Here is a 13,918-nt window from a genome sequence, read left to right as displayed (position 1 = left end):
AACATAATTGTCAAACTGCAATCCTAAGATTGCAATCCAGTGTTGAAGAAAAAACTGCCTGTTACTTCTAGACTTAAACTGCTACACTGTCCTTTATTTGATTATTTATTTAGGTTTAATTGTAGTCCTGATGCTTTTCATAAATAAGGGCACTTCAGATTTTTCAGTCACTTGTAAAAAAACCCCAAAGAATCAACAAACAAACCCAGAGTTTAGAACTGATCATGCAAATATAACATCTGCCTTTACACTGGAAAACTAAGGGTGCCTTTCTTGAGTTTCACCTTGGTTTTACTTTGACTCCTGTGAGGTTTCTTGCTGTTCCAAACTGCTGCAATTGCTGCCATCAGCTGGATTCCAAGTTGGGCTGTCAGTGGATTCAGGAAGTCCAATATTTTCATTCTTAATGTCTGCAGAGGGGGGGAAAAATAACTAACTGTCAATACCATCCTTTGTAAGGTAAAAGATATTCAAGAAAATACAAGATATTCAGAAAATACAAAATAAAAGAACTCTGTAAAATGCACTGATGAGGAGGATGAGATACAGGGCAGCTTAAAAGGACTCCTACTTTGGTTGCTTTAAAGTAGACTGAAGAAGAGCCTTTGGTTGTTCCAAAGAAGTCAGTTGGTCTTTTTTGAGAGTCTTCCCTCTTGATGACACTCCAAAGCAGGGACATGGTGTTGATAATGCGAGGCAGTTCTTCCAGGATGGCATTCCTGGCATTCCTCAGGTTTGCAGGTTCAGCTAAACATGACTAGAAAAGAAACCCCCCCAAAATATGGATATTAAAATACATCATATCATGCACCACAGAGGCTAAAAAATGTAGAGAACACATCAACATGTTATCAACTCAAAAGAAAACAGAAGGGTTTGTTAATGACAGAGCAGAGAAGCTACACAGGACTAATATTTGCATCACCAAGAACATCTATTTAAAATTAATCTTCTGGCTTCAAATAAAATTAGGTTCATCCTCTCTCCCTAAACTTTGATTTAGTTCAATTTTTGGGGTGTGCTGTGAAGTTTCTTTAAGGTTATCTTTTTGTATAAGTGGTTTGCTACTTCTATTCACCCCTGAGGAAAAAGGGATGTGGACTCTGCTGACCTGGAGCTGAGTTCTCAGGTGAGTGGTGGGCATTAAAACTTACCTTTTTTGTTGGATTAGGATGGTCCAGAAGGCAGAAGTGACCAATGGTTGTCAGACCTTCCAGAAGGGTTAGTGGGTAATCAGGTGTCACATTTTCTCTCTTGGAAGTTAAGCTTTGGAGGAGGATTAAAAACCCAAACAGGTTAACAGGCCACGGGCTATTTCCTTGATTAAAAATTCCATTCCTGTTTCTATTCAACAGTTAAAACTGGAGTGACCAGATAGGACTATCAAAGGATTCCCAGACTATTCTTGGACAACCCCATTTTGTTGTTGAGATCTTTTAGAATTTTATTATCCACCTGACTATAAATCTTCAGCATTCAATTACTTTTCCCTACTCCTTTCACTTACTGCCTGTTCTGAACAGCCTCTCTTTTTCTTCTCCAGGGTGTCTCTCCTAAATTAGTCCTCCAAAATCCTCAGCCTTGTCAAAACTGGGAACTTCTTTTCTTGGATGGAAGGCAGAGGGGGACAGGCAATATCACAGCTGCTGGTTCTCTTTCCTCTCTTCCTCCAACTGCTGCAACGATCCTGTCTCCAGCTCCCCTGGGCTCCAGGGACAGGTGCAGCAGGATTTGAGGATCAGACTCTGGGAGCCACAGGGCTAAACCAGGGAGTTCCTGCACACTCACTGCTCTGCACAACAAACCCCACCCTGCTGACTCTTACCTGGCAGATGTTTTGGCAGATGCCTTCACAGCTTCGTTTTCATACTGCTTGACAAGCTCATCCAGGTTTTTACAGATCTGTACCACGAACGGTGCCACAGTCCAGCCCAGGGATTTCCCAAAATAGGGCAGGGAAGACGTGACCAAGCCCACCCAAGTGGGATGCATCCCGTAGCCATACTCCGGCTGCAAACCCCGAACCACGGCAGAGACAAACAACCCCTGGGAAGTGATGGGATGTGGATACACATATTGCATGGCCCCGATGGCCTGCTGGAAGTTGAGAGCCTGCTGCCACTCCTTGGAGAGGTCTGGCTGATTCTCCTGCTCCTCGGGGGTCTGTCCGAGGTGGTGTTCCAAGACAACCAGCACCTGCAGGAGCTTCAGCAGCTCGATCTGCAGCGGGTGTTCGCTCCAGATCTGGTCGTGCCCAAAGTTGATCAGGCTCTCTTCCCAGAGCTCTTCCTCGGCACCACGGCCGGCCCCGTCCGCCAGGAGCAGCTCGTAGCGTTTCTGACTGATGTACATGGAGGCCGACAGGGACAGGAGGACGAACTCCTGCACTTTGCACCTCCCCAGCAAGCTGCGGATGAACTCCACGTTCCTGCTCTCCGCCGCCTTGGCCACGGTGGCCAGCTGGGCCACCACCCGGATCAGCACCTCCACGCTCTTCACCTGCACGTCCCTGTTGCCCAGGAGGTCCCTGTGGGTGACCTTCAGGCAGCAGGGGTAGTAGGAGCGCAGGAAGCTGAGGCAGAGGTAGGTGAGCAGCTCTATCAGCAGGGAATGGGGACACACGGTCGGGGACTGGGGCTGGAGCTTCCCATAAAAACTCTGCCCTACCAGAGCTTCCTGGTGGCGAGCCAGGAGGTTGTAGATGAGGTTCAGATGCGCTGTGGAGCTGGTGTCCATGCTGGTGCTGGCCACGGCCTCGATGAATTCCTTGGGGTTGGTTTTGAGCACGGCCTCCAGCACGGAGAAGGCGTAGAGCACCCTCCTGGAGTCGTAGGGCTGCAGGTACAGCAGCATGTGCTTGAACAGAGCCTCCACCATCTCCTGCTTTTCCTTCTGCTGCTTCAGCAGCCTGGAATGGGTGATTTCCTGCAGCTCCAGGTCCACCTCTTCGTCGCTCGACAGGGACTCCGAGGCCTGAGTCCTCTCGGAGTCGGCACGCACCAGGTTCAGCGCCGCGCTGGATTTGGAGCTGTCGGACAGGAGGAAGCTGAGCACGTTCCCGGGATTTGGGGCCTCTCTGTCATTGTCCTCGTTGCTCACCTCCTGCAGCTCCAGAGAGGGAGAGAAGGAGGATGTGTTCTCACTGTCGTGGCCTGTGCTGGTGTCCGCGGACTCCGTGTGCTCGCTGTTGTCTTGGTCACCATCTGCTTCCTGGGAAATTATGGGATTACAGGGTCCATCATTCTCAGGTTTTAACTCCGGATCTTTTTCCACTTCTGCCCAAATTGCCTCTCTATCCACAGTAGTAAACTGGCTCAGTGGAAGGTTTTCCTCGGAATTGCTCTCGGAGATGCCGGACTCTTTCATAGGGGCCTTTTTCTTGCAAAGCCAATCATGTATGAAGTCTGAAAAAAACACATTTTTGGGGTCAAAAAGAGCACATAATTGTCTTTTCCACACATGAAATCATATCACAGTTCGAGTTGGAAGGGATGTTTAAAGGTCATCTGGTCAACACAAGGTGCTTTATATTGAATAAACCATTGCAAGAAAAAAAAGGTTACAAATCTGCTCTGCTCTAGCCTCGTATTAATTGTAATGAGTGCGGTAAAAAATGGGTTAAGGCAAGAATTATTTCTTTTTTAAAGTGGTAGAGCAGCTCTAACCTACTGTAAGCAGAGAGAACAGGATCCAAACATAAAGCACGTGCTGTTTCTCTTAGGCTGTGGCTCCCTGGATGTGACAATTGTCTTTTTTGTGCTTCCTGAACACTAAATCAGGAGATCAGGAGGGAAATGAGAAGGATAGCATCAGAGAGATCAATTAATTAATTAATTAATGAGCTAATGCTCTCCTTGATTAAATGCTGAGGAACAAGCTCTGTGTTTCTATAGCATCTCATAAACAGGTCCCTGTGGATGCCATAAATGGGTGACATCCAGGTATTTGCCAATCCAGGCAGGAAAACACTGCTGCAGGCTGACAGCCTGCTAAGAGTCTTGAGACAGGTGACATGAAAGTTTCTTTACACAAAACTTCCAGCTGCTTCTCCACAGCCCTCCTGCTCTGCTCCAGGAAACCACCTCGGCTAGTTGAGCCAAATTATGGAATTGTTAAAGTTGGAGAAGATGTTTAAGATCATCAAGTCCAACCACCAACCAGCACCACCACCATGTTCACCACTAAACCACGTCCTCAAGTGCCATATCCATACGTTTTTTGAACACTTCCAGGGATGGGGACTCCACTACTTCCCTGGGTAGCCCCTTCCAGTGTTTAACAACCCTTTTCAGCAAGAAATTCCTCCTGATGTCCAACCTGAGCCTCCCCTGGCACAGCTGGAGGCCCTTCCCTCTCCTCCTGCCCCTTGTTCCCTGGCAGCAGAGCCCGACCCCCCCCGGCTCCCCCTCCTGTCAGGGGGTTGCAGAGCCAGAAGGTCCCCCCTGAGCCTCCTTTGCTCCAGGATGAGCCCCCCCAGTTCCCTCAGCCCCTCCTGCTGCTCCAGCCCCATCCCAGGTCCCTTCCCTTCCCTGCACACACTCCAGACCCTCCATGTCTCTCTTGCCACAAGGACCCAGAACTTGGCATGTGATGCCCTGCCACATTCCTAAATTTTCCCAGATTCCTAGGTGGCTGGAAATCATCTTCAACTCCAAACATCTCTCTTTGCTTCTCCATCTCAGCTCTGGGATACCTCTGCCACAAAGGCCCAGCTCTGCTCTTGCATCAGGGCAGATCTTCTTTGGACACAGGTATTTTAATTTTCAGAACTCAGCAACATCAGGTGAGGGTTTGTGTGTCATGTTTCCCACACCAGCAAAATATTCCTCACAACCTGGCTGATTGTTTTAATGTCATGTTGAGGGAATCATGGACAAAAAGTATTTGGCATAAAGAAACCTGGGGCAAGACTGGATGGAGAGAGTAAGATCTGCCTGTCCATCCTCCCCATGGAACAGTCCCTGGATTGACACAGTCACCAAAATGCTCCTGGATTTCTTTTGGTTGCAGACCTAGTTTTGCTCAAGAAGGGATCCTGAAAACAGTGGATGTGCAGTGTGGATCATCTGGGAATGGCAAGGAGAAGTGTGGGACGAGATCCCAGAGCTAAGCAGGGAGCAATCCAAACCAACAGACTCCATAATAAAAACGATCATTTAGGCCTTCAACCAGCACAAGCTACTCCTGAACCCTCCTTCAGGCATCACTGTAGGTACTTGGATGAGGAGGAATCCATGGATCTGATGGAAAACAACTCAGGGGAGCAGGATGACATCGTGTTTTGGAGACTCCCCTCAGGAATTCAGTCTGATCCAAGAGCAGCTTTACCTGCTGAGTGTTTCTGCTTGATGTAGTGGATGGAGGTGCGCTGTGTCCTGGGATGCAGCAGGAGCAGCAGGATTGGCTCCAGGATCCGGGCCACGTCGTTGAGGGACAGAGCCCGGATGAGCCAACCCTGCGCCGCGGCTCCGATGGCACCGTCGGAGCAGTTCAGGCTGTCCAGGACCACAAACAGGGACCTGAGGGGAGAAACCACAACAGAGGCAGCTGAGACCCCCCCCAAAAGGGTTAATGCATCCAACAAAATCCCGGGAACAGACAGGGAGCACGGTCAAGGAAGCACCAGCCAATGGATCACGTCTGCTTCCAACAGCTGGGTCATGCACATCCCCCTGGGCTGAGCTCAGGGACACATGGATTTGTAGGAACGAGGCCACACATTTCCTCACACTCTGCTGGAGCAGCAGATCTCAAAGTTCTTCCCCATATTTATTTAGAAGGAGCCTCATTTTACACAAAGGTCTCGTAAAGAGGAAGCGAAACCAAAATAAGATCATTTTTTCCCCTACTTTTTCCATAAGTGGCTGGTGCTATTTTCCTTTTGTCTCGTTTTACACAAAAGTCTTGTAAATACTAAAATAGGCAAAACTAAAATAAGATTATTTTTTTCCCGCTTTTTTTCCCTGACTTTTCCCACAAGTAGCTGGTGCTGTTTTCCTTCGGAAGACAAACCACTCCAAGATGAAAAAAAATATCTGCTATGCAGCAACTTGTTTGCAAACTACTCTTTACAAATGAAGCTCTTTCTATTTTTCCAGCACCTTCCTTCATCCAAGAAACCACTCCCTGCACTTGGGAGTGCTCTGCAAAGGGAACAGTGCCAGGAAGTAGAAGATCTTCCTTTTGCTCATTGTTTACTCTCTCTCTCCCCAGAGGACTCCTCTCCACATCAGAAAAGAGGAGACTAAAGCATGAAATAATTAAATATATAAATGCAATGATATAAATGCACGATATAATTAAATATAAATGCAATTCCAAGCCAGTGGAAATGGGAAATACCTGTCAAAGGAGCGGTTGTGAGAAGTCACTCTGCTGCCTTGGATCTCTCTGGTCAGATGCCACATGACAGAGAACCTGAACAGGGCCTCCAGCCTTGTCCCCTTGGCAAGGAAAACGAGACAGACAGAGATTTAGAATCATGGAATCACAGGCTGATTTGGGCTGGGAGGACCTTAAGGATCATCTCCTTCCATATATCTGTGAATGCACAATGGAAACCCAACAGCCACAGCGTTTCTGGAGCGTAAAAAGATGTGCCAGGTACACCAAAAATGTCCTTCAGGGCTCCTGTGTGGATATTTTAGTCTTGGTTTGGTGTCAGGGAGGTTTAAAAGTTGGGTGACAACTGGGAGGACATGGGTGTATCAGGCAGGGGTGGTTGTGGGGCTTTTTGTTTGGAAGCTTTTAAAAGATGTCCAAATTTTTTCAAGCCTCAGAGTTGCAAAATACAGGAAAAAGACAGCAAAGGGGCTGGGTTGGGTTTTATTGTGCAAGGCACTTCTCAAAAATGTACTGGCAGTTGTTAAAGAACTGCTCTGTCATTAAGGAAAGTAATTAATGACTGGCTCACTTTAAAATACAACTTAATCTGAGAATCAAACACTAAGGTGGACAGGGGGTCAACATGATGATGACAAACATTTACAAGGTATTAAAGTCTTTTGTTGGAGTATGAAGCTTATAAAACCAACCCAAAACCAAAGTGATTTTACACTTATTGGTGGAAATACTGACAAAACCAGCAAGTTTTTAGATACTGCAGGATTTGGGCTGAAACTAAGAAAGCTCCAGCAAGGACTGACAGAGTTTGTATCCATGGATTAAGTTCAGCAGTAGCCACATGATGAATAAATCCCAGGGAATTGTAAAGGCATGAGCAGAGTCTGTGAGGACAGAGGGATGACAGGAATAAAGACTTGGGGTGGAAGGAAATTTGGGAAGCACTGGAACAACTCAGCAGGGATGAAGGGGCTTCAGAGGACTCAGGACTCACTTTATCCCTGTCCAGCAGAGCGTGGCAGATGATGTCCTCACAGATATTTGCTGAGGGGGCCAGGCAGTGCAGCCTGTAGAACAGTTCCACACAGGGAATGTGGTGCTCCCGAGTCTCCTTGTTCAGCTGGTTCCAGAGCACACAGGCTACTCTCTAGGGAAAAATAAACAAATAAATATAATAATAATAATTATCATCCTCATCCTCATCATTTCTTTCCTGACTTCCAAGCTTTCCATTGCATAAATACCCCTAATGTTACCAAAATGGATTTCCAATTTGTCCTAGAATCGTGGAACTCTGCCAGTCAGAGGTTCAGGGTGGGGAAAAAAAGGAGAGGAAAACGGACAACCTGGTAGAAATCTGTTTTCTCTGAGATCATCTTTAGGACTCCAGGAGCGATGGGAGGGAGGGTGACCATCTGCAGCTTGCCCAGGAAGGGGTTGTGGCTGGAGACTTTGTAGCGCTTCATCCTGTCCTCGATGACCAGAGCCAGGGACTGGGAGTGGTTGATCACCTCCAGCAGGGTGAAGATGGACACGTTCTGGACGTAGCAGTCGTTCACACAGCAGCAGATGGTCATCAGGGACCTCAGCCACAGAGGGAAGCTGGGATCACAACCTCCTCGGAAGGGAAGGGAGACAAAGGGTTGGAATAATCTCCAGGTCGGGGTCACGTTCCCAAGAATTCTCCAACCAAGGTCACAGGACAAAAGAGACAAAAATGACTTCCTAAATCCAAGTATTGTGCTAACATAGAATCACAGAATCAGCTGGGTTGGAAGGGACCTCCAAGATCATCAAGTCCAACCCTTGATTCAACACCACTCTGGTTCCCAGCCCATGGCACTGATGCCACATCCAGTGTGTCCTTAAAAACCTCCAGGGATGGAGAATCCACCACTTCCCTGGGCAGCCCATTCCAATGGCTGAGCACCCTCTCTGCAAAGAAATTCTTTCTAATATCCAACCTAAACCTCCCCTGGCACAGCTGAACACCCAGCCCTCTTGTCTTGCTGATGGTTGCCTGGGAAAAGAGACCAACCCCCCCCTGGCTCCCCCCTCCTGTCAGGGAGTTGTAGAGAGTGAGGAGGTCTCCCCTGAGCCTCCTCTTCTCCAGGTTGAGCCCCCCCAGCTCCCTCAGCCTCTCCTCACAGCACTTGTGCTCCAGTCCCTTCCCCAGCCTCGTTGCTCTCCTCTGGACCTGCTCCAGGACCTCAATGTCCTTCCTGAGCTGAGGGCCCAGAACTGGACACATCATCAGTATTTCATAGAATCATAGTTTGTGTTGGAAGGGACCTGAAAGATCAGCTTGTTCCAATCCCCTGCCATGGGCAGGGACACCTTCCACTAGCCCAGGTTGCTCCAAGCCCTGTCCAACCTGGCCTTGGACACTTCCAGGGATGGGGCGTCCACAACCTCTCCATGTTTTCCCTAATTCTCCCAGCAGAAAGCTCTTGCAGGACCCCAGTAACCCACATAACTAGTGGCTTTCTGCTTTCCAGTTTACATTTATTCACAACTAGTGGTCAGAGCTGCTCTTTTCCAGCTGCCATTGTCACAGCCAGCTCCAGAGGGCCGCTGATCCAGGGATGTTTTTCCAGCAGCATGGAGGTGTATCATTCCAGAACCCACCAAGCACACAGGGAACTGGGATGGCTGACAGCCAGTCAAGCCATCTTTGCCTCTCCTGAGGGAATAATGCCAAGTCTGCCATGTCCATGCCAAGCAGAACAGCTGACCCATGGAGATGATGGGAATATCACCACTTGGCTAAGGGAGACAGTAGAAATGAGGTGAGGAAGAGAATCCCATTTCCCAGTTTCTCCCCTCTCCATTCCCTACAAACCTATTTGTCAGCTGGTCTTCATGCCAATAACTGAAGCTGAGGAATGAGCTGGAATTCCAAGAACAAACAGGCCCTCCAGTTGTACAAGATTATTCTTACACGTTACATTGGACTCCTTTGATTTCTGAGGGTTTGGGAAAGAGATGGTTTTGCTTCTGTTATGGTTTAGAGCTCATCTGCCTCTAAAACATCTTTTTTTGGGGGAAACACAGCATGTGGACAGTGGGGGATGCACATCCTGAAAATCCTGAACTGTGCCACAGGGTCTTTTCATCCCTTCAGCTACAAGTTTGGTAATTAAAGTTTCAAAGGAATGTGAATTTGAAAAGCTTGGCAAAGCTTGTGCCTCAGCTGCAGGACACAAAACACACGCTGAGGTGGGCAAGTCTTTAATTCACAGGCAACTTCAGCCCTGTCAGAAGGGTTTTTTACTGGCCCTGGTCATGTGTTTTTGCAAATCCCTAAGTTCCCACTGCTATTTCCATCCTCAAACGCTCAAGCTGCCCAGGAAAGGAATCCTTTCTTACCAGGAACCTCAAACAGAGAGAGATACAACTGTTCCATCTCCTCCTCCGACAGGTAGACTGGGAACGTGGTGCAATCCAGCAGAAGGTGACAAGCTGCAGAGAAAGCTTCCTTGCAGTCACCTTTAAGGGGTCCCAAGACCAGCATCACTTGTTCCAAATCCCACTCTTCTTCCTCCTTTCCCTTTTTACTCCCAGAGTCGTGGTCAGGGAGCAGAGGGCTGGAACTCTTGCTCCTGAAGGGAGACCCCCGGGCTGAGAACAAGTCTGAAAGCATTTGTTTAACCTGGGGCACAGTGATCTGCTTGGCATCCCAGGGGCTCTTTTTCTTGCTGGCACTCTCAGGGAACCTGTATCCATTCTCCTTTTTCTCCTTCCCACTCGGATTCGTTGCTGTAACGCCCTCGTTGCTCGTTTCTTGGAGCTGCACCCCGAAAATGTATTTACTGGAAAACTTGGCAACCAGCTCTTGGATGCACAACAGAGTCTTCTGGATGCTCCCCCCTTTCTTCCAGACATCATCCCTCTCCAGGGTCACTGTGGGCACCCCCAGGTGCTGGGAGAGCTCTGGGGATGAGGCACTCAGACCAATTCCACTGTCCTCTGACTTGAGGGGCTGGAATGGAGCCTCCTCCTCCTCCTGCAGCACTGACTTTGTCTCCAAGGTTAAGTCCACATCTTCCTTTGGCACTGGGCTCTGAAACAGGAATGTTCATGTGGTTAACGTGGCACTGGCAACAGAATCTTAAGCTGGGGAACAGCAATGACAGAAAAACCTACTTCCTAAAATTTGCAATTTCCAGCTACTTTTACAAAACCACGGGATCACAGTCATTTCTAAGCAGTTCCATTTAACTGCCTTTAAAACCCAGCAAGTGTTTGTATAAACCTCATGCCTGGACTCAGCAAACACCAGTGGATCTGCGGCTACAGGTACTTAGCAAAGGAATATTTCCTTAAAATCAGTGTACCACCAGAACAATGTCACAAACACTGGATTATTTCCAGCCAAAGGCACGCATTTGTTCTGCTGGAAAACTCTGGCAGGCTGTGCTTGTGTGGCTGCTTGATGCCATTTATTCCTCATTCCTTATCATGGGCTCTTGCACACAAACAATACTCCATTGTGTACAACTGAAATATTAATTGAAAGCCTTGCAGACCTAACCAGCTGTGAAGCTGGGCTTGATTTGGCAACTCAAATTTTGAGCTGCTCCCTGCTGCTGAGTGCCTTTTCCAAAACCATAAAGCTCACATTCTTCTCAAGAGGCAGGATTACAGCCCCAGTTTCAGACAAGACTAAACTCCTTCAGTGCCACAAATAACTCTAACAAGCCAGAACTGAATATCCAGTAAGAATAACAAGGCATCAGATTGCTCTGGAAGGAGCAAAAGATAAGCTTCAAAAAAATCTTTACTGCTGCAGTTCCATATTTCATGGAATCACAGAAGGGGTTGGGTTGGGAGGGACCTTAAAGATGATTTTGTTCCCACCTCCTGTCATGGGCAGGGACACCTTCCACCAGCCCAGGTTACTCCAAGTTTATCCAGCCTGGCCTCGGACACTTCCAGGGATCCAGGGGCAGCCACAGTTTCTCTGGGAATTCTATCCCAAAGCCTCACCACCCTCTTCCTGATATCCCACCTAAACCTACTTTCAGTTTGAATCCATTGCCTCTTGTCCTGTCACTCCAGGCCCTTGGAAATAATCTCCATCTTTCCTTCAGGCACTGGAGCAACAGTTATTATCTGTTTTATAGGTTTTAAGTTCAGAGAATTTGCATTTTAAAGAAGTGATGTCCGAGTTTTAAACACCTATGAGGAGTTCCAAAACACCTACCCCGTTTCCACTCCCTGTCTCGATGTCCAGGTAGGAAGGGGGCATTTGCACCTTGCTGAGCACCTTAAAACAGGTCTTTAAGGCATGAGTGAGTTCTGGCAAACCCAATAATTCCATGTTTTCCAGGAGAGACTGCACCATGTAACTGAGCATCTGGGGCAGGTACTGAGTCTGCACTTCAGAGTAGAGTTCCTAAAACAAACAAGTAATGTTTAAAATAGTTATCACACCCTTATCCCTCACTGATCACTGATGGATAAAGTCAGGGGGCCTCACCAAAGGGATCACATCGAGAAGGAACACCAAGAGTGTGCAGAGCTCTGAAATTGTAGGAGGAGTGCTAATATTTTCCAGAGGATATCTCATCTCTGAGGATTTGTTTCTGCAGTGAAAGAAAAGACATGTTGTTATGGAAGTTTTTTACGTCAAAATTCTAGTTACAATCAAAAAAGCCTCGTTAAAACCAGCACAAAACACTGAACAGCTTTCTGGAGAAAAGGACTTTTAACACAGCAGGATAAAACACTCTGTCAAAACCACCTCAACTGCACGTGGGATGTTATAAAGTGCTGCCAATTTTCAGGTTAAATCTCTATACATAATCTTATAACTTAAAGTATAACCTTTCTTAAGAGTTTAAAAAGGTTAAAAAGAGATAACACAGAATCACAGAATGGTTAGGCTTGGAAGGGACCCTAAAGATCATTTAGTATCTTTATTTTTCTTCAATCTTTCTCCATCTCCCCTCCCAACCCTTTTTCCTCCTTCAGCTGTCATTTTGAGAGTAATTTCTTTTGTTCTCAGGTTGATAATTTCCATCTAATTGTTCACCTGCTTGCATTATTGAATTATCTTAGGACACAGCTTATATATCTGGCTGGTTCTAACATGTGTTATGTCCCCTGAATTTAAAAGCCTCATTATTATCTCAGACAGCTCTGGAATGGCATTTTTTTAAGAGGCCACTATTGCTGGAAAACACAAACACCTGAAACAATCTTCAAAGCATCTGGTCATGTAATCCCAGAGGAAATCTGTGCTTAAGGAGGTGATCAACAAATTGACTGTTTTGACGATTTCTGAGGCGTTTTTGTTCTCTTTGATTGCACTGTTTGAGGGGAGAAACAAGGGAGAGAAAGAGATGTCAGTGAGGATTCTGAGAGCACACACATCATAAAAAAACCCCATGGATTATTTCAGATCAAACACTAAACCAGGCTGAAAGAGCTGGAGTTGGAGCATCTTTCTCCCAAATGATGCAAATCCAGCTTTGGAAGTCACCAGGCAGGGCTGTGTCACCACCCTGATTCTTGGCTGATGTCACTGGGGTTACTCAACACCCATCACATGCAGTGAACTTCATTCTTTTTCTGCTAATCCAAGAGAAATCCACTGTGTGTGGGGGGAAAAAAAGGGAAGCCAGAGAAAAAAAAATCTCATCTTCTCTACAGAAGTTCACTTTGTTCCAACCCAAACCTTCCTTAAACCGCTCGATTTTAGTAACTTGGCTTAAAATAAATGATCCAGTTTTCAGGTCAGGGTTGAAAAACTTGCCATTGTACCTCGCCAGGATGTTGCCACTTTGGTTGTAGCTGAGTTTGAGATCAGAGCCAAGGGCATCTTTGCAGTAGGAATAAAAGGCTCTGAGAACTTCCAGGAACAGATCCCCAACCACCTGTGGCCCTGCAAGAGAAGGGAAAAAGAACTCAGGAATTTTATGGCACTGGTTCTATGTTACACTTTAGCCACTGGAATAAGGCACCTGCAGGAAACTCTACATAAATTTGCAGTTCAAGTGCCAAAAACAGTCTCCATGGCTGTGTCCATAAGGAAAACAAGCAGGTTTCCCAGTACACATTTATCCCAGTAGCCTTGTTCCCATTCTGAGGGACAGAAGCTGGGAAAAATCAGCAAACTGAGGAAGTTCAAATGCCTAAATATCTAAAAAATCTAATATCTAATACCAAACCTAATATCTAATATCAAATGCCCAAATATCTAAAAATCTAATACCAAATCTAATATCTAATATCAAATGCCTAAATATCTAAAAAATCTAATATCTAATACCAAATCTAATATCCAATATCAAATGCCTAAATATCTAAAAATCTAATACCAAATCTAATATCCAATATCAAATGCCTCAATATCTAAAAATAAATAGTAAAAATGCCTAAATATCTAAAACAAAGGGGTTTAAGAAGAAAGTGTAAGTTAAGTATGTGCTGGCAACTGCATCTGATCTTCAAGGGTCAGTCCTGCTTTGTAATAATTACAATACCCTAAATTTGGAATAATTAAAAAAAAAGTAGTGTATAAAACATTGCAACGATTGCTTCTAAAAAGGGAAAAAAAAAAGTTAAAGTG

The 13,918-nt window shown here is 46.3% G+C and overlaps 1 protein-coding gene across 4 annotated transcripts in view; it reads right to left on the bottom strand.

The window, feature by feature from the left end:
* The window catches only part of LOC116783505 (protein dopey-2-like), a 49,069-nt gene that overhangs the window by 13,998 nt on the left and 21,153 nt on the right, over positions 1–13,918 (bottom strand). For 3 of the 4 annotated variants that reach the window (XM_032681131.1, XM_032681132.1, XM_032681133.1), the window contains exons 10-22: positions 13,111–13,231; positions 12,537–12,656; positions 11,825–11,930; positions 11,549–11,740; positions 9,712–10,405; positions 7,689–7,960; positions 7,337–7,489; positions 6,343–6,443; positions 5,329–5,519; positions 1,826–3,404; positions 1,155–1,266; positions 572–757; positions 285–410 (exon numbers count right to left, since the gene is read on the bottom strand). In XM_032681131.1, coding sequence (XP_032537022.1) covers positions 285–410; positions 572–757; positions 1,155–1,266; positions 1,826–3,404; positions 5,329–5,519; positions 6,343–6,443; positions 7,337–7,489; positions 7,689–7,960; positions 9,712–10,405; positions 11,549–11,740; positions 11,825–11,930; positions 12,537–12,656; positions 13,111–13,231 — 3,953 coding nt within the window. The remainder of the gene's footprint in view (positions 1–284; positions 411–571; positions 758–1,154; positions 1,267–1,825; positions 3,405–5,328; positions 5,520–6,342; positions 6,444–7,336; positions 7,490–7,688; positions 7,961–9,711; positions 10,406–11,548; positions 11,741–11,824; positions 11,931–12,536; positions 12,657–13,110; positions 13,232–13,918) is intronic. The other variant, XM_032681134.1, reaches the window with a different exon arrangement.

The sequence above is a fragment of the Chiroxiphia lanceolata genome, chromosome 2 (genome assembly GCF_009829145.1).
Source record: "Chiroxiphia lanceolata isolate bChiLan1 chromosome 2, bChiLan1.pri, whole genome shotgun sequence".
Classification (NCBI taxonomy): domain Eukaryota; kingdom Metazoa; phylum Chordata; class Aves; order Passeriformes; family Pipridae; genus Chiroxiphia; species Chiroxiphia lanceolata.
The sequence above is the reverse complement of the archived record's forward strand: the minus strand, read 5'-3'. Positions and strand labels throughout refer to the sequence as shown.